Source organism: Dryobates pubescens, chromosome 16, assembly GCF_014839835.1.
Source record: "Dryobates pubescens isolate bDryPub1 chromosome 16, bDryPub1.pri, whole genome shotgun sequence".
Taxonomy (NCBI): Eukaryota; Metazoa; Chordata; class Aves; order Piciformes; family Picidae; genus Dryobates; species Dryobates pubescens.
In genome coordinates this window covers 6,349,896-6,367,195 of record NC_071627.1, presented here as the reverse complement: position 1 = coordinate 6,367,195, position 17,300 = coordinate 6,349,896, and the positions used below count along the sequence as shown (strand labels likewise).

Sequence of the window (17,300 nt, the reverse complement as noted above, 5' to 3'; positions counted from 1 at the left end):
CATAAGCCCTACGAGGAGAGGCTGAGGGAGCTGGGGTTGCTTAGCCTGGAGAAGAGGAGACTCAGGGGAGACCTTATTGCTGTCTACAACTACCTGAAGGGAGGTTGTAGACAGGCAGAGGTTGGTCTCTTGTCCCAGGCAGCCAGCACCAGCACAAGAGGACACAGTCTCAGGCTGCGCCAGGGGAGGTTCAGGCTGGAAAAAGTTCTACACAGAGAGAGTGATTGCACATTGGAATGGGCTGCCTGGGGAGGTGGTGGAGTCGCCATCACTGGAGGTGTTCAGGAGGAGACTTGATGGGGTGCTTGGTGCCGTGGGTTAGATGTTTGGGTGGTGTTGGATTGGTTGATGGGTTGGACACGATGATCTTGAAGGTCTCTTCCAACCTGGTTTATTCTATGTATGTATTCTATGTATTCTAACACAAGCACCTGGAGTGCCCCCAGCTGAGGTTGGGCTCTGGTTGCTCTTCTCTTCCTTGCCTCCTCTTTTCTGCACGCTGTTGGGGATGAAGAGGAGCAGAGGGCTGGAGAACCTCCCCTCTAGGGACAGGCTGGGAGAGTTGGGGCTGTGCAGCCTGGAGAAGAGAAGGCTCCAGGGAGACCTCAGAGCGGCCTTCCAGTACCTGAAGGGGGCTGCAGGAGAGCTGGAGAGGGACTTTTGACAAGGGCTTGGAGTGATAGGATGAGAGGGACTAGATTGAAGCTTGAGGAGGGCAGATTGAGACTGGACATGAAGAAATTCTTTCTAGTGAGGTTGGTGAGACACTGGAACAGGTTGCCCCGGGTGGCTGTGGATGCCTCCTCCCTGGAGGTGCACAAGGCCAGGCTGGATGAGGCCTTGAGCAACCTGGGCCTGTAGGAGATGTCCCTGCCCATGGCAGGGGGGTTGGAAGTAGATGATCTTTAAGGTCCCTTCTGACTCAAACCACTTTGAGTCTGTGAAAGTATTTTCCTTCATTCTCACCACTGCTAATCCCAGTTCAGCTCTGCTGCTGCTGGCAGCAGGGGTAGACCTTGATAACAGCTGATGGCACTAAATAAAGCCCTGGCACGGTCCAGTGCATGCAGCCAGGGGCTTTGGCATGGCAGCTGTTAGAGCTGTGAGCATGAGAGCTGCTGCAGGCTGTACATGAGTTGTGTGGGGGTGGCAGTGCAGAAAACGACTTTGGGGTGCTGGTGGATGAGAAGCTGCACAGGAGCCAGCAACTGGCACTTGCAGCCCAGAAGGCCAATGGCAAGCCTGAGCTGCATCCAAAGCAGTGTGGCCAGAGATGGAGAGAGGGGATCCTGCCCCTCTGCTCTGCTGAGACCTCACCTGCAGGGCTGTGTCCAGCTCTGGGGCCCTCCACACAAGAGAGACATGGACCTGCTGGAGCAGGTGCAGAGGAGGCCACCAAGATGATCAGGGGGCTGGAGCACCTGTGCTGTGGGGACAGGCTGAAAGAATTGGGGTTGTTCAGCCTGGAGAGGAGAAGGCTTCAGGGAGACCTTAGAGCTGCATTTCAATATCTGCAGGGCACCTACAGGAAGTCTGGGGAGGGACTGTTCAGAAGGGCCTGTGGGGATAGGCCAAGGGGAAATGGTTTGAAACTGGAGCAGGGGAGATTTAGGTTGGACAGGAGGAGGAAGTTCTTCACAGTGAAGGTGGTAGAATACTGGAACAGGTTGCCCAGGGATGTGGTGGAAGCCCCACCTCTGGAGACAGACTTGATGTGTCCCTGGGCAGCCTGACCTAGTTGAAGATGTCCCTGCTGGCTGCAGGGGGGGTGGACAAGATGACCTTTGAGTGTCCCTTCCCACCCAGTGCAATCTGTGAACGTGTGGCAGTGATGGCCTCCAGCAGCTTTCAAATCCCAGTCTGCTTCACTGTGCTTCACGACTGTGCCAGCCTGGCTGTTAATATCTTCCTGATGTTAGGAGCATTCTTGTGCCCAAAGGGGTTGTTGAGGCCTGGCCCAGGCTGCCCGGGGCAGAGGTGCATTCTCCATCCCTGTGGGGGTCTAAAGCTGTGTAGCTGTGGTGCTGAGGGCCATGGTTTAGCGGTGACCTGCAGTGCTGGGTTAATGGTTGGACTGGATGATCTTCGAGGTCTCTTCCAACCAAAACACTTGCATGGTTCTGTGTTAATCATCACTGTGTGAGGCTGGCTGCAGGTGGAAGAAGCTCCCCCTTCCAAGGACAACTCGTTTTGCTGCTGCTCCACAAAATGTTCATGACTGCTACCCTGAGCTCCTCAAGCATTCCCTTCCCTAGCCTGACTGCTGACCTTCCTAGAGCTGCAAAAATCAAACCCTTCTGGCCTTCCCACTGACTTGGAGATGGTTTAGATTTGAGCACCTAAAGACAGAAAAGGTCAGGAAATAACATCCTGCCATGCCCCAGCTTGCTTTTAGCTGGAGTGGGAGTTTCAGCAGACAACCCCCACGCAGCTGGCAGCAGTTGCTTGTCCGTGAGCTTCCTCCTAGAGTATCAGCTTGGGTGTGATCAGCTCAGGGTGGTTGGCAGCTCTGTGGTGCTGCTGCTGCTGGGAGCCAGCTTGTTGTGAAACAGCCACGGTTTGCTGCCTTGGCGTTGGTTTGTTTTTTCCCCCCTGCTGTCTCCCAGCCAACTGTATCACAGTGGCAGGTCCTGTGAAGAGGTGAATCTCCTGCTGGTGCCTGCTGGGAGGGAGAGGCTCTTCTCCATCTCAGCCTCTGCCCTGCTGCTTTTGGAGTGCCAGCACACCAACCTTCTGCCTGCTGCTTGCACAGCATCAGGGCTTGGTCTTTGTCTTGCTCCAGCCCCGGGGAAGTAGGCTTGGGGTGGGCAAGAAGTTGGGAGGGGGCACAGCAGGCCGAGAGGGTGTTGCACACCATGCAAGGTCACCCAGGGCAGCAAAACTGGGGCAGCAGCAGCAGGGAGGGAGCTCCTGACTGCTCATGGTCTGGCTGGGCACTGCTCTGCCCGTGGGAGGGAGCAGGTGACTGAATTTGCATCGCCTGGGGGGCACTGGTCGTTATTTCCCCCCCTGCTTCACTTATTAAACTGTCTTGCTCTCGACCCGTGGGGTTTTCACATCTGCTCTCCCTGCTCAGGCTGGGGAGTGTGTGTGTGTGGCTATGCCACCATGCCACTGTGCCCAGGCCAACAGGGTCATGCAGCCTTGGCATTCTGGTGCCAAATCCAAGCCCAGAGATGGCCTTGACTGTTGGCAACGATGCCCTCAGCTGCCTTCTGCTGGAAACCACCCAGCTGCAGAAGGCAGCAAGTGGGATGGAGCCAGCTGGCCAGGGCTGCCCAAAGCGGGATGGGTTTGCCAAGGGCTTGTGCTGAGCACCTCTCCTGCTGTGCCAGGGGCTGGGAGAAGCCCACCAAAGGTGGTTGCTAGAGCTGAACAAACTCCAGCATGTTGGGCAGCCTGGGAGAGAGCATGGGGAGGCTTCACCATGCAGGAGGGACAAGGGAAGAGCCAAGACACTGGCAGGGCAGGTGTGCTTGGATTGTTTATTGCATTTTTTTCCCCATTTATGATCTTAAAGGAGGCATCTGAAACTGAGCTGGATCGGATCTGATCTGGATGCTGCACCCCTGCACAGAGCCCTAGGCAGCCCTGCTGAAGCTGAGGGCCCGGCAGCGAAACTCATGGCCCCTGCTAGGAGCTCTTGGCTGCTGGGAGTTCTTGGCTCGGGGACTCTTGACCGGCTCTACTGGTGGCTAATGAGCTTCAGCAAGTGGCTAATGAGCTTCAGCAAGTGGCTAACGAGCCTTAGCCAAGTGCCGAGCGAGTCTCGGCCAGCTAAAGCTCGAGGTGGAGCAATGTCACAAGGGTGGTGGTCCCCGGGCCGATACCGCGGGAGCTCAGGATGGCCCCGAGACGGCCTCGCCTTTGAGGCGAGCCCCGGGAGGCTTTGGCTGTGGATTGGCAGGCGCTAACGCGCTCCGGCAGCGCCGTGGCAGCTCGGCTCGGCGTCTGTGGCGCCGGGGCAGCAGCGCTGCCCTCGCTCAGACCTTGGTGCACACCGAGACAATGTCCGCGGCGTCATGCTCGTCCGCGGGCGCCGCCGGCGCCGTGCCGCAGCCTCCCGCCCGGGGCCGGTAGCCGGTGAAACCCGGGCAGATGGGCACTCGCCGCAGCCAGCGGCTCCTGCGCACCGCGCTCATGCCCACGGGGAAGTCGTAGCTCCTCAGGCTGGCCTTAGACGTGCTGTCCGAGTGCGCTCCAGCCTTCCACTGCACCAGCCCCCGCTCCTCCTGCGTGCCTGTGCCAGCCAGCACCCCCTCAGTCCGGAGCCCGGCCTCTGCCTGCCCCCCGGCGTCAGCCTCCTCTGGCCCTCCCGCCCGCCTCCTGCAGCTCTGGAAGTGAATCTGCCTCCAGCCTGTGCCTTTGCCTCCCCCCGGCTCAGTGCTCTTTGTTTACCTGGGATGGTGTTGTCCAGGACGAAGGCGAGGGTCCCTCCGACGAACATCTCCGTCGTTAGCAGCACTGTCAGGATCTGGTCCAGCTCGGGGACGCCTGTGAGAGTGTGGGGACTGAGCTGGGACATGCTCTGATAACCTGCACTTACCTAATGGATTGGTGCTCACTGGGGGTGTGCTTATTGAGAAGTGCCAGTGAGATCTGCCCTCCTCACCCTCAGCACCCAACGTGGTGCCCCCAGGGCTCAACACTGGGACCTGTTCTCTTCAGTCTTTATCGATGATCTGGATGAGGGGATCCAGGCACCCTCAGTCACTTTATAGGCAGCACCAAGTTGGGGGGCAGTGTTGATCTGCTTGAGGGTAGGGAGACCCTACAGAAGGACCTGGAAGGCTGCATGGGCTGAGGCCAGTGGGATGAGGTTCAACAAGGCCAAGGTCCTGCACTTGGCTCACAGCAGCCCCATGAATACTCCAGGTTTGGGACAGGCTGGAAACTGCCTGGTGGAAAAGGACCTGGGGGTGCTTGTTGACAGACAGCAGAAGCTGAGCCAGTGTGTGGCCAAGAAGGCCACCAGCATCCTGGCCTGGATCAGCAATGGTGTGGCCAGCAGGACCAGGGCAGGCATTGTCCCCCTGTAGTGAGCACTGCTGAGGCCACAGCTTGAGTGCTGGGTTCAGTTTTGGATCCTCACTCCAAGAGGGACATTGAGGGGCTGGAGCAGGTCCAGAGAAGGACAACAAAGACGGGGAAGGGTGGAGGACAGGTCTGGTGAGGAGCAGCTGAGAGAACTGGGGTTTAGCCTGGAGAAAAGGAGGCTCAGAGGAGACCTTCTGGCTCTCTACAGCTCCCTGAAAGGAGATTGGAGCCAGGAGGGGGTCAGTATCTTCTCTCAAGGAACAAGTGGTAGGACAAGAAGAATCAGCCACAGGTCGAACCAGGCGGGGTTTAGGTTGGACATGAGGAACAATTTCTTCCCTGAAAGGCTTGCCATGCCCTGTGGCAGGCTGCCCAGGACAGTGATGGAGTCCCCATCCCTGGAGTGATTTCAAAGCTGTGTAGACGTGGTCCTGAGGGCCTGGCAGTGCTGGGTTAATGGCTGGACCGGACAGTCTCCAAGGGCTTTTTAAACCAAAAAGATTCTCTGTTCCAAAACCGGGGCCTGTCATGGTGGGTACCTGTGCGAATGGCCCCGGGGTGGGAATCCAGGTAGTTGGGCAGGGTCAGCCCAAAGAACATGGAGAAGCCCAGCACGAAGAGGTTGCGGGAGGAGTTCATGTCGACGAACTGCAGGTTGGAGAGGCCGACGGCCGTGATCATGCCTGCCAGCAGAGACAGTGCCCACGCTCTAGGTGGGCAGTGGGGGCCACGCTGTAGGCGGGCAGCAACGCCCACGCTGCTGCTGCCACCGGCAGGGAGCCGGCCAGTGGGCAGCCAGGGGCCTTCCAACACCCGCCGTGGTTCAGTCCCAAAGCTCCAAGCCCCCCCAGCATCCGGTGGGCTGAGCAGCCCCCAGGGCTGCTGGCAGCAGGGCTCTGGGCGGGGGGTTACCGAATAAGGTGCAGAACATGCCGCCGAGGATGGGGTCTGGCAGGGAGGCGAACAGCGCCGTGAACTTGCCGATGGTCCCCAGCACGATCATGATGCCAGCCCCGTACTGGATCACCCTCCTGCTCCCCACCTGCATGGAGAGACTGGCAGCAGGTGACAGTGCCCGTCCCCCGCGACTGAGCCAAGACCCCTCCCTGGCCCCCGTACCTTCGTGATGCCCAGGACACCGATGTTGGGGCTGGAGGAGGTGGAGCCGTTGCCGGTTCCCAGCAGCCCCGCAATGATGCAGGAGATGCCTTCAGTGAAAATGCCCCTGAGGAGCGGCAAGAACAGGCTGGGCCCAGCCACCACCCTGCTGCAGCATCCCCGCCTGCTTCCCAGGGATGGCACGGCATGGGCAGGGTACTGGGGGTGGGTGCAGCTGGCTGTACCTGTTAATGGCATGCACAGGGGGAGCAGGGGCTCCTGCCAGCCGGGCACAGGAGTAGTAGTCCCCAATGGACTCAATGATGCCTGCCAGCGTGGCACTGAACATCCCCAGCACGGCTGCTGAGGTCACCGTGGGCAGACCCCACTGGCCTGCCCGGGGGCAGAAGGAGGTGTCAGGGTGTGGAGCACCCTGGGACCCAGCCCCCCCGATGCTCACTACTTTGGGACCTCCCAGGTGCTCCCCAGCTCTGGTGATACTGTGCCAGGTCCCTGCATCCCCCCCGAGTGAAGAATCACAGAATCAATCAGGTTGGAAGAGACCTCCAAGATCATCGAGTCCAGCTGATCACCCAACCCTGACTAATCAACTAGACCATGGCACTAAGTGCCTCATCCAGTCTCTTCTTACACACCTCCAGGGACACCGACCCCACCACCTCCCTGGGCAGCCCATTCCAACGGGACAGCGGGGAGCCCACGCGTGGGGCCGCCCGGCACTCACAGGGGTAGGGCACCCGAAACCAGGGTGCCACGGAGAGGATCTCCCCCCGTGCGTCCGTCCTGGCCTTGTATCCGTAGGCCTCGGGCCGGCTGGGCAGGACGCCGGTGCGCGTCAGCACGTAGCAGAGCAGCCACACCAGCAGGATGGCCAGGATGATCTGTGGGGGCACGCACCCCGTGTCGCCCCCAAGCTCGTGCGTGGGGTCGTGGGGAGCCTTTGGGACGCCCCAGGACCCAGCAGCCCTCGGCCGGTGCCTACCGGGAACATCTTGAAGATCTGGACGCGGAGCAGGACGAAGCCTTTGCCCCGCCTGTAGCCGGGCAGGCAGGTGGTGACGTTCCGCAGGTACTGGGCAAAGAGCACGACTAGGACGATGGTCCTGGTTGGAGAGAGAGGCGCGGTCACTCATCCAGCGTGCTCCTGGCTCTGGCTGGGGGCAGCTCTGCCCCCCTTACCGCCCCGTTCCCATCCCCACGCCGTACAGCACAGCAATGCCCCAGTGGGAGCCGGCCCGCTCGCTGGCCGCCTGGAAGACGGAGAGCCCGATGAGGGACACGGTGGGGGTGACAGTCAGCGGCCCGATGTAGCTGAGCAGCGCCCCAGGCAGCCCCAGCAGCCCGATGGCCACCTCCACCAGGCTGGACACCACGATGGCCCCCTGGATCTGCGGGGCAGAGAGATGGGCGGTCAGCAGCCCTCGGCGGGGGCCGGGGTCCCGCGGGGCGGTGGCAGGAGGGGACCTACCTCTCGCATGCGGGGCTGCCAGATGTGGGAGGTGTTGAGCGGCAGCGTCCAGTTACCGTAGATCTGCTCTGGGGATGGAGGGGCGTGAGGTGGACCCTGGAGGTGGGGAACAGCTGGGCGCTGCCCCTGCACCTCCCTGCCCTCACCTTCAGGTGGGCATCGCCACTTCTCCAGGGCCAGGATGGACTTGGCAGGGATGAGGAAGGCCAACGCGCTCGCCTGGAAGAGGGGCAGCCTGGGGGGGGTGAGAGGGGATGTCTGCACCCATGGCCTGGGCATGGGCAGGGGGGCTTCCCCACCAGGGCCACGGCTCTACCTGATGCCCACGGTGGTCTGGATAAGGGTGGTGATGCCCACACAAGTGAAGATGGTGCCAATGAGGTAGCTGACGGTGAGCTGGTCCTTACCCACACATAGGCTCTCAGCCAGCAGGAAGGGGACAGCAATGGTGCCACTGAAGCAGGTCAGGTAGTGCTGGGGGGCAAGGAGGGGGGTCAGTGGGGCTGTGGGATGTCCCACATCACAGGGAGCTGGGGTTCGGGCTCGGGCTCTGCTGGTGGGGGTATCCCCTTTCCAGGCCATACCTGGAAGCCAAGCAGGATGCAGAGGTACCAGGGGGGCACGTCCTCAATCTTGTAGAGCATGTCCACCTCTGTCCGGGGGGACCCAGTGCTCACTCTGGGGTCCTGCTGTGCAGGGGGCACAGCTCAGCCCTGAGCTATCCCTGGGGAGCTGGGGACACCCCACACTGTCCCCACGGATGGCACAGACTGCCCCACAGGACGCTCTGTGCCTTCAGGGGTGGGGAGGGGTCCTGCTGCTGGTCTCCATCGATGTCACGTTACAGAAGGATTTGCCCACAGAGGTGCCCTGGTACTCACCCTGCCCACTGCAGGCAGCTCCTTCCCAGGGGGGTGTGAGGGGCTGGCAGGAGTGAGAGCTGCATTCCCATTCTGGCAGTGAGGGCAAGGTGGGAGCTGGATCAGTGTTGTCTTTGGTGTCCCGGGGAACGGGGCTGGGCTCTGCCCCGGGGACGCAAAGGCCACCGGGCCACAGCTCGACACACGTGGCTGGACAGCCCCACCCGGCACCGGCTCTGACCCCCGAGAGGGGTCTGGGCTCCCAAACCCACCGATCCCTCCCCAGGGAAGGCTGGAGGGGACTCCCCACTGACCCGGGGCTGCCTGCATCACGCTACAGATACCAGCATCCCAGCAGGTGCCCTGCAGCCCCAAAGCTCACCCCATCTTTCACCGGACCCAGCTGGGCATCAAGGCCCCGAGCTGGCCATCACCGGAGTCAGTACCTCCAGTGACCTGCCTCCCTCCCCACTGCCCTGCGATACGGCCAAGAAGGGGATGGGGACGGGGATGGGGACAGCGACAGAGGCTGCGTTCACCTGGGGCTGAGCCAGGTCTCCCGAGCGAGTCCCCATCCTCCAGCGACGTGGCCGTGGTGGCGATGTCACCGCGCAGGGGGTTTTATGGCAGTGGGAAGGACTTTAGTCGCTGTCACCCAGGCTGTGGCGCGGGGTGGCAGGCTGGGAGGCGACCATTGGCTGCGAGTTGTGAAACCAGGGAGCGCTGCCTTGGGGACGGATCAGCTATTAACTCCTTTAATTAGGGCTGGCACTGCCAGCGGGGCCGGGGCACTCCTGCCGCCAGCACCGTGTTGGTAAAACATTAGAGGCGGTGGGTTACAGAGTAATGCCCGGCTCGGGGGTGGGCGGTCCGGCGACGCTGGGCACCGGCTGCCACCGGCACCCTCCTGGCACGGCCGCGCTGGGCGCCGAGGGACGGTCAGAGCGCTGGTGATGGGCAACACCGGGATGGTGCCCAGCTCCCGACACGTGTCGGCTGTCTCTGGGGACGAAGTCGGCTCCGAAGGTCAGCGGGGCATTAAGCATTAACCGCCGCGGGGCTACAGCTCGTTCTGCAGCGCCTTGGCTGGGGCTGGCCCCCCGGCCTTGCCGCTGGCACAGGGCCCCTTCTCCCCATGGCAAAGCAGCTCCCGCAGGGTGCCCGCGCCCCGCCGGTGGGCTTCGTAGATCTGCGCCTCGCCCCACTCGCCCAGGGAGCCAAGGCACATCTTTGACAGCCTGTAGGGAGAGAAGTGTGGATCACGCTGCATGCCCTTGCCATGGTGGCGAGCGGGCAGTGCCCAGTACGCCCCCCGCCGCCAAATCTCCCAACTTACCGTCTCGGCCAGGGTCCCCCTGTCACCATCACGCTCATGGGCTCCTGTCTCAGCAGCCCTGGCCCCGTCAGCCGCTTCACCCCATCCAGCTCCTGCACCCCGTAGCTGCGGGGAGAAGCAGGGGCTGGTGAAACCTTGGTCCTTGGAGACATCCCTGTCCCTGGGGACACCCCATCCCCTGGGACAACCCTGTTCCCAGGGACATCCTCATCCCTTGGGACATTCCTGTCCCCAGGGACACCCGGATCGTGGGAATGCTCCACTCACCTCTCCCAGCTCGTTGAGCAGCTCCTCTCCAGCACCTCCAAGTAGTCGGATTCGCTCAGCGCTTTCCTGCCCATCTTTGCCTCTGCCTTGTGCAGCTGCTGCTCAATCTGGGGTGGAAAAGGGTAGAAACCACCCAGTGAGGGTAGCAGCCTCCCTGTGACCCACTCCTGAGTGGGTCAGGGTCTGCACCCCCTTCCTTGCAGCCCCAGCACTTGTGCACAGGGTGGTGGGTCTGTAAACAGCTGCAAGGGGCTCGCTGGCCCTAAAGGGACTTTTTGGGGTAGTGGGTAGTCATCAGTGGATGCCCCAGGGGATCTGGAAGCACCTCCCCAAGCCAGAGCATCCCCACGGGTGCCCTGACTAGCCTTTTGGGGTGTCAACTCCCTGATGCCCACCTGGAAGGCGATGGCGTGGCAGGCGTCGCAGCGCAGGGCTTCGGGCATGTGGGGCGAAAGCCGCTCCTCGGGGCTGAGCTGGGGCGCTGCGATGGAGCGGGCTGGGGCGGCGGGGGGGTCCCCGCACTGCTCCTCGGCCCCTGTCCCTGCCAGCAGGCTCAGGACCAGCCACGCCGCCAGCACCGGTCGCATCCTGCCACGATGCCGAAAGTGGCGGGGCGGAGGCGGGGGCCGGCTACAAACCCCGCGGGGCTGGCGAGCGGCTGCTGATGCGCGGCTCCAGCACCTGCATCCGGCTGGGGCGGCCCCGGGGGGGTCGGGGTTGGTGTCTCTGAACCGGCTCCGGGAGGGTTTCGGTGTCCTCCAGCCCCGTAACACCTCCTCCACCCACACCCGCCCGGGGCTGGTGTGCACCCTCCTGGAGTGGCATTTTGGGGCTCAGGGCTGGGGTTTGGGATTCAGGGACAGAGATCAGGGTTCAGAGCTGGGAGCTCAGTGTTGAGTCTGAGGTTCGAAGAGCCTGGGGTTCAAGGCTGAGGGTCAGAGTTTAAGGTTCAGGGATGAGGCTCAACGTTGGGATTATGGATTCAGGGCTGAAGTCTGAGGTTCAAGGACAGAGTTTGGGGTTCTTGGCTGGAGTTTGGAGTTCTGGGCTGGGATTTAGGGTTCAAGGATGGGAGCTCAGGGCTGAGGTTTGAGGTTCAGGACTAGCTTTCAGGGCTGTGGGCTGAGGCTCAGAGCTGGGGTCTGGGATTCAGAAATGGTGCTCAGGGTTGGGATTTGAGATTTAGGGCTGAGATTCAGGCCTAGAATTTGGGGTTCAAGGCTAGGGGCTCAAAGTTGAAGTTTGAGGTTCAGGGATGGGATTTGAAATTCGAGGACTTGGGTTTGGTGCTCATGACTGGAGTTCAAGGGCTGAGGCTGGGGGCTCAAAGTAGGGTTTGGGGCTCAAGGGCAGGAGTTCAGGGCTCACTGATGACAGCAGCACCCCTCCCATGGACTCAGATTCATCCAGTGGCCTCTCTGGGACAGACAGACTGTGGAGTGCACCCCTGGAGGGGCGGTGGGACTCCCTCAACCCCCTCCCCTTTACAGAGCACACCGAGGCAGGGTTTCAATGCTGCCTCAGCAGTTTTATTACTAATTTAGGGTGTCCACCATGTCTGCTGGGGGCTGGTGGTGGCCCAGCTACCATCCCTGTGTTCCAAGCAGCTCCAGATGCCCTTGGGATGGATCCAGTAGTACGAGGAAAGTGGGGGCCATGCATCTGGTCCCTTTGCTGGCCTGGGCCTGTGGCTTCAGCCCCCTGCAAGGCTGCCACCATGGAAACCACTCTCTGCCCATTCCCGTGAGGCGCTGGTGAGGTCCAGCCGGTGCTTGTTACCCTCAGCACTTCACCAGCTCAGCCGTGGGCAGGGGAACCTGTCCTGTGCCAAGGATGATGCTGATTTGGGGCTTAAAGCCCAGCTGCTCAGGACGGGACACGCCGCACAGCCCCAGGGGCCATCACATCCGGAGCATCGGCCCCTTCTCGGGCTCAGCAGGGCTGGCGTGGGCAGGGGGCTGGCTGGGGCCGGGGCTGGCCCGCATGCCCGTGGGGATGTAGTAGAGGCTCTCCAGGTAGCCGCAGTCAGGACCCCCGGTAGCGGGCGGCCCCTCGGCCTTGGCGGCAGAGCTGAAGGTCCCGGAGAAGCTGGGATTTTCGGCAGCTGGCTGCTCAGGGCGCACTGGAGAGGGTGCAGAGGGTGGCTGGGGTGCCGTCAGCCCCGGGAAGCTGCTGTAGGGCACGTGGGGTGGGCCGTAGACCCCCGGGGCCACGACCAGGGGATTGAAAGGAGCCTGGTAGAGCCCCGTGTGCGATGCTGCCGGTGGGATCAGCACCTCCAGGTACTGCCCGGTCTCGGGGTCGTAGAGTGTCTTCAGCTGGGGCTGCCGCGGCGGCTCCATGTAGTAGCACTTCCCGCTGTCGGGATCCACGAGCATCCTCCGGTGCGGGGGCGGCTGGGGGGCAAAGGCTTTGGTGGGGCTTGGCATGGTCTTGCTGCTCGGTGGGGCTCTGTCGGTACTCCCTAGGAAGTGGGGAGGGTCCTCGAGGCGAGGCTGGGGCTGGGCTGAGGGCAGCAGCACCGGGTGCTCCGCAGCCACCAGGCCCTTGGGGGGCTGGGGCAGGGGGGTCTCGGGGCCAGGCTTGCTCCAAGGTGCTTCCCCACTGGGCAGGGGATGCAAACCAGTTCCCAGTGGAACACTGGCTGGGTTGGAGACCAAAGGGGTCCCAGAGGACATGCTGGCTGGGTTAGGAACTACAGAGGTCCCAAAAGATGTGCTGGCTAGACTGGGGACTGATGGGTGCCTAAGGGAGGTGGGGACTGGGTTGGTGATCAAGGGGGACCCAAAGGGTGCACTGGATGGACTGGGGACAAAGGGGGTCCCAAAGGATGAGCTGGTTGGATTGGGGAACAAAGGGGTCCCAAAGGATGCACTGGATGGATTGGGGGCCAAGGGGGTCCCAAAGGATGCACTGGATAGGTAGGGGATCAAAGGGGTGCCAAAAGACTTGTTGGTAGGATTGGAGGCCAAGGAAGTCCCAAATGATGCACTGGCCAGGCTGGAGGCTGATGGATAGCCAAAGGGTGAATTGGTCATGTTAGGGACCATGGGGGTCCCAAATGATGTGCTGGTGGGCTGGTTAGGGACTGCAGATATCCCAAAGGACACACTGGTTGGGTTGGGGACCAAAGGGGTCCCAAAGGACACACTGGTTGGGTTGGGGACCAAAGGGGTCCCAAAGGACATGCTGGCTGGGTTGGGGATAAAAGGGGTCCCAAAGGACACGTTGGATGGATTGGGGACCAAAGGGGTCCCAAAGGACATACTGGCTGGGGTGGGGATCAAAGGGGTTCCAGAGGACATGCTGGATGGATTGGGGATCAAAGGGGTTCCAGAGAACATGCTGGCTGGGTTAGGAACTACAGAGGTCCCAAAGGATGTGCTGGCTAGACTGGGGACCAAGGGGGTCCCAAAGGATGTGCTGGCTATGCTGGGGACTGCAGAGGTCCCAGAGGATGCGCTGGCTGGGCTGGGGACCAAGGGCAGCTTTGGCATGGGAGAGGATCTGGGGGCTTTCACAGGAATTGCCAAGTAGTTGGAGGTGTCTGCTGGGGCAGGAGGCAGCTGTGGCTCAGTGACCGCCTGCCATTTGGGTAAATGCTCCCAGGCCTCCCTCTGCTCCGGCAGCTGGCCAGAGGCACCTTTACCACCCTCCCCAGCTCCAAATGGGGCAGCAGGGCCAGGGCCAACAGCAAAGCCACCACTCCCTGCTGACACCGGCTGGCTGACTGGCTGCTTCTGCCTCTGCTCTCTTGTGAGTGGCTCTGGTGCTCTTCTTGCTCCTGGATGTGCAGGCTGTGGGTGCACGACGTCGCCAGCCGGGGGTCCAGCGTGGGGGTTCCTGCTGTCTCTGCTGCCATGCTGATGCACCGTTGACTCAAGCTCCTCAGCCCCTTGGAGCGCTCTTGTGCCACCATGGCTACGTCCCTCCTTCCCCTCCGTGGGACTCGATGGCGATGGTGGGAGGAGAACGGTCTTCTCCGTCCGCAGCACCGCAGTGCTCTGAGCCGGGGAGCCCTCCCTGGCCGCCTCCGGGCTGGGGACTGCAGAGGTCCCCAAAGAAGCGCTGGCCGGGGACCTCCGGCCCACAAGGACGTGGAGGTGTGTCTCCACGTGTGGCACGCCCTCGGCTGCCGGTGCCCGTGGTGGCACCCTGAGTTCGCTCCGCTCTCGGTGTGGGGGTGATGTCGGCGGCCCCTCCGCAGCGGTCACCCCTCTCCGTGTGGCCTGGACCCTCGTGATGTGGACAGGGGAGCCCTGAGTGAGCAAGGGCTGGCTGCTGGTGAGCTTCGTGGGTCCCTCGGCACACGCCGGGGCTGGCTCTTGGCTGGTGGCTGCCAGCCCCTCCTCATCCCCAGGCTCTGCCACAGGCTCCTGGCGTCGGACCGAAGTGCAGTGGATGACAAGCGGGGCGGCTGGGGGTGGCTCCCCACTGCTTGCTGGTGCCACGGTGCCACGGGATGTGCCACGGGATGTGCTGGCAGTCCCGAAGCAGAGGCTGTAGCTGTTCTTCACCAGCTTGCGCACGTCCCGGGGCTGCGGGATGCAGACCTTCCCCTTCTCCTTTGGCTTAGGGGGAATGGCTGGTGGGCACCCGCGGGTTGGGGAGCCAGGGCCGGGCAGCTGGTGGGACACCACTGGTGGCTTCTCCTCCTGCTGGCTCTGTGGCAGCAGCTTCACGTCCTGCGCCCGGGAGGTGAAGAGGTGGCGTGATGGCATGGCGGGGAGCGCCCGGCTGTTGGGCTCGCAGCGGCGGGGCTGGGGGTGGCTGGGGCAGATGGCTCGCTCCCTCAAGCTGGGCCAGGGCTTTGGCACCCTCTCAAATCTGGGGGCAACATCCAGCGCCTTCCCCACCCCACAGTGGGTTTCAAACAAGGCTCGTGCTCGCCGGTAGCGAGTCCTCTCCGACTCGGGCTCCTCATCAGCGTCAGGCAGCCGGTGGCCCTCCAGCACCTCCTGATACTTCATCCTCTCGTTGAGTTCGTTGAAGGTTTTTTTCAGCTTGCAGACGTTCTCCCTCATCGCCTCACTCAGCACCACCCCCCTGGCGGGATGCGTGGTGGTGTCCCCCACCGTCACTGTGTCCACCGTAGCTGCCAGCATCCCACTGCCCCGTAAGTCTTCGGCTGAGAAGCTGCAGTCTGAGCGGGAGAGTGAGCTGGACTTGCCCTCCAGGCCATCCCCTAGCAGGTCGGTGCCAGTGGAGGACGGCCCCGAGGAGGTCGAGCTGCCCCGCAGTCCCTTCTGCTCCATCTTGATCATCTGCTCGTACTGCATCTTCTTGGCGAGGACGTTTTTCACCAGGCTAGAGGCTGCTCTGGTCTTGTCAGCGCTGGTGTCCAGGGACGCTGTCTTCATGAACTGCTTGTAGTTGAGCCTGAAGTCCTCTCCGACGGCCCTGCCCTTGCTAAGGGGCTCCTTCCTGGTGGGGGGCAGAGGTTGGGGGACCGAGATGTCCCCCCTCGGGCCAAAACTTGTCTCCTTCCTCTCCTTCCTCTTCAGCAGGATCTGGCGCTTGGGTACGGTCCTCTTCTTGCAGTGGCCCTTCCTGTTCTCCCCGCTCTCCAGCTCCACGTCCACACACTCGAACTGCTCCTTCCCCAGCAAGCCCAGCAGCTCCCCGTCCACGCTGGCGGGGAAGGGCCATCCCACCCTACCGTGGAGGGCTGCCACCGTGCCCCGAGCTTCGCCGCTGTCCACTGGCCTCCGCCGTGGCCGCCCGCCGTCCTCCGACAGCGAGTTGGAGAGGCTGGAGGAGGTGTGGGAGCTGTACATGTCGAGGTGGGCACCGGGGAGACCTGAGAGGCTGCGGAAAGCCCTGGCTGTCAGTGCCCGTACCTCGCCGTCCGCCTCGTCCGAATCGCTGGGTGCCCCTCCGAGCATCCCCCCGGGCGGCCGGGGCAGAGGCAGCTCTCTGCTGGCGGTAGTGGCAACGGTGGCAGGCTGCCGGTCCCCGCCGAGGGGACCCATCCTGCCCCCCTGCCCCAGCGCTGAGCTATTCTTAGCCGCGACGGACAGCTGAGCCTGCTGCGGGCGGGCGAGGGGGACGGGCGGCGGGGGGACGCTGGGGGCCTCCGTCACTGCCCAGCGTCCCGGGGCAGCCCCCTCTGCACGGCTGCCCCTCTGCCCCGCGTCCCTGGGCACCGGCGCCTCCTCGTCCAGAAACTCCAGGCAGTCCTTGAAGGTCTCGGTCCCCTCGGAGCACAGGGCAGAGTGGTAGGAGGAGACGGAGGAGCCTGACATGCTCTTGGTGAGGTCGTCGCGGGGGAGGCCGGGGAGGTGGCCTTCCTCCTCCGACGTGGACCTCCGGCCCTCGCAGCTGCCGCGGGGACCCTCGCCATCGGTGACGGGCAGCTCAGCGTGGGACAGCAGGACGGGGTCCGTCTTCCCACGAGGCATTATGACCCCGGGGGGTGCCAGCCTGTGCTGGGGGTCCCACCTCGGTGTTGGGGACACTCCGCCGGGGCCGCTGGCTCGACCTTCTGTCTCTGTCGCCGTCGCGGCGGCGGCTGGACCCAGCGCCGGGACGGAGCAGCCCCTCGATCACATGGACCTCAGCGAGCGCCAGCCCGGGGGAGGCGATGCCAAGAGCATTGCAGGGATGTCACTGCCACCCCCGGCTTGAGGGGTCTGCCGGGGGGCTGCCAGCTCTGCCCTCTCAGCCCACGCCACTGCTCCCCAGACCTGCAGGAGAGGTGCCAGGGGATATCTGTACCCCACAGGGGCGCCCAGGCTGTGACCCCTGGTGTGGTGGGCTGGGCTGCCATGGGGCTGGGGGACCCGCAGACCCCTCTGGGGACATCCCATCCTCAGTGCAGAGGGCATGGCCCGGCCCCGGGCTGCTGCTCTGTCCCTGCCACTGCTCCTTTCCCAGCACCTCTGCCTGCCTCACTGCAGGGGTGGCATGTCCCCATCTCACGGGCTTCACCCAAAACAGCCCTGCCCCAAGCAGCAGCTCCCCCAAAACTCATCACGAGTGGCCAGGAGCAAACTCAAGGCTTGAAATTAAACCAGCACCTCTGCCTGCCTCACTGCAGGGGTGGCATGTCCCCATCCCGCGGGCTTCACCCAAAACAGCCCTGCCCCAAGCAGCAGCTCCCCCAAAACTCATCACGAGTGGCCAGGAGCAAACTGAAGGCTTGAAATTAAACCAGGCACCGAGCAATGCTGGGACTCACAAGAGCCAAGTGATGAACAGCTTCTATTTGCCT

The 17,300-nt window shown here is 62.8% G+C and overlaps 3 protein-coding genes across 3 annotated transcripts; all 3 read right to left on the bottom strand.

The window, feature by feature from the left end:
• Window positions 1–3,983: 3,983 nt before the first annotated feature.
• SLC23A1 (solute carrier family 23 member 1) lies at window positions 3,984–9,081 on the bottom strand. The gene is made up of 15 exons (XM_054168587.1): window positions 9,024–9,081; window positions 8,506–8,577; window positions 8,209–8,313; window positions 7,941–8,098; window positions 7,771–7,859; window positions 7,625–7,692; window positions 7,363–7,544; window positions 7,139–7,259; window positions 6,881–7,037; window positions 6,381–6,528; window positions 6,157–6,262; window positions 5,950–6,079; window positions 5,577–5,720; window positions 4,399–4,494; window positions 3,984–4,240 (listed from the first exon to the last, which is right to left on the bottom strand). The coding sequence occupies exons 1-15, from the start codon at window positions 9,057–9,059 to the stop codon at window positions 3,984–3,986; spliced, it is 1,869 nt and encodes a 622-aa protein (XP_054024562.1). The 5' UTR covers window positions 9,060–9,081.
• Window positions 9,082–9,482: 401 nt separating this feature from the next.
• Window positions 9,483–10,674, bottom strand: MZB1 (marginal zone B and B1 cell specific protein). Its single transcript, XM_054168584.1, has 4 exons — window positions 10,483–10,674; window positions 10,088–10,194; window positions 9,821–9,925; window positions 9,483–9,722 (listed from the first exon to the last, which is right to left on the bottom strand). Exons 1-4 carry the CDS (start codon window positions 10,672–10,674, stop codon window positions 9,545–9,547), a joined length of 582 nt encoding a protein of 193 aa, XP_054024559.1. The 3' UTR covers window positions 9,483–9,544.
• Window positions 10,675–11,986: 1,312 nt separating this feature from the next.
• PROB1 (proline rich basic protein 1) lies at window positions 11,987–16,488 on the bottom strand. Its single transcript, XM_054168652.1, has one exon. It carries the CDS (start codon window positions 16,486–16,488, stop codon window positions 11,989–11,991), a length of 4,500 nt encoding a protein of 1,499 aa, XP_054024627.1. The 3' UTR covers window positions 11,987–11,988.
• Between the last annotated feature and the right edge of the window lie 812 nt (window positions 16,489–17,300).

What these genes read in the sequence shown, in the direction of transcription:
- SLC23A1 (XM_054168587.1), bottom strand. Translation starts at nt 9,059, where the DNA reads ATGGGGACTCGCTCGGGAGACCTGGCTCAGCCCCAG. An exon ending in CCCCGGGGCCATTCGCACAG is followed by an intron (nt 4,495 to 5,576) that starts GTACCCACCATG and finishes ACACTCTCACAG; the next exon opens with GCGTCCCCGAGCTGGACCAG. An exon ending in CCTGGACAACACCATCCCAG is followed by an intron (nt 4,241 to 4,398) that starts GTAAACAAAGAG and finishes TGGCTGGCACAG; the next exon opens with GCACGCAGGAGGAGCGGGGG.
- MZB1 (XM_054168584.1), bottom strand. Translation starts at nt 10,674, where the DNA reads ATGCGACCGGTGCTGGCGGCGTGGCTGGTCCTGAGCCTGCTGGCAGGG. An exon ending in GCCACGCCATCGCCTTCCAG is followed by an intron (nt 10,195 to 10,482) that starts GTGGGCATCAGG and finishes TTTCCACCCCAG; the next exon opens with ATTGAGCAGCAGCTGCACAA. An exon ending in TGCTCAACGAGCTGGGAGAG is followed by an intron (nt 9,926 to 10,087) that starts GTGAGTGGAGCA and finishes TTCTCCCCGCAG; the next exon opens with CTACGGGGTGCAGGAGCTGG.
- PROB1 (XM_054168652.1), bottom strand. Translation starts at nt 16,488, where the DNA reads ATGCCTCGTGGGAAGACGGACCCCGTCCTGCTGTCCCACGCTGAGCTG.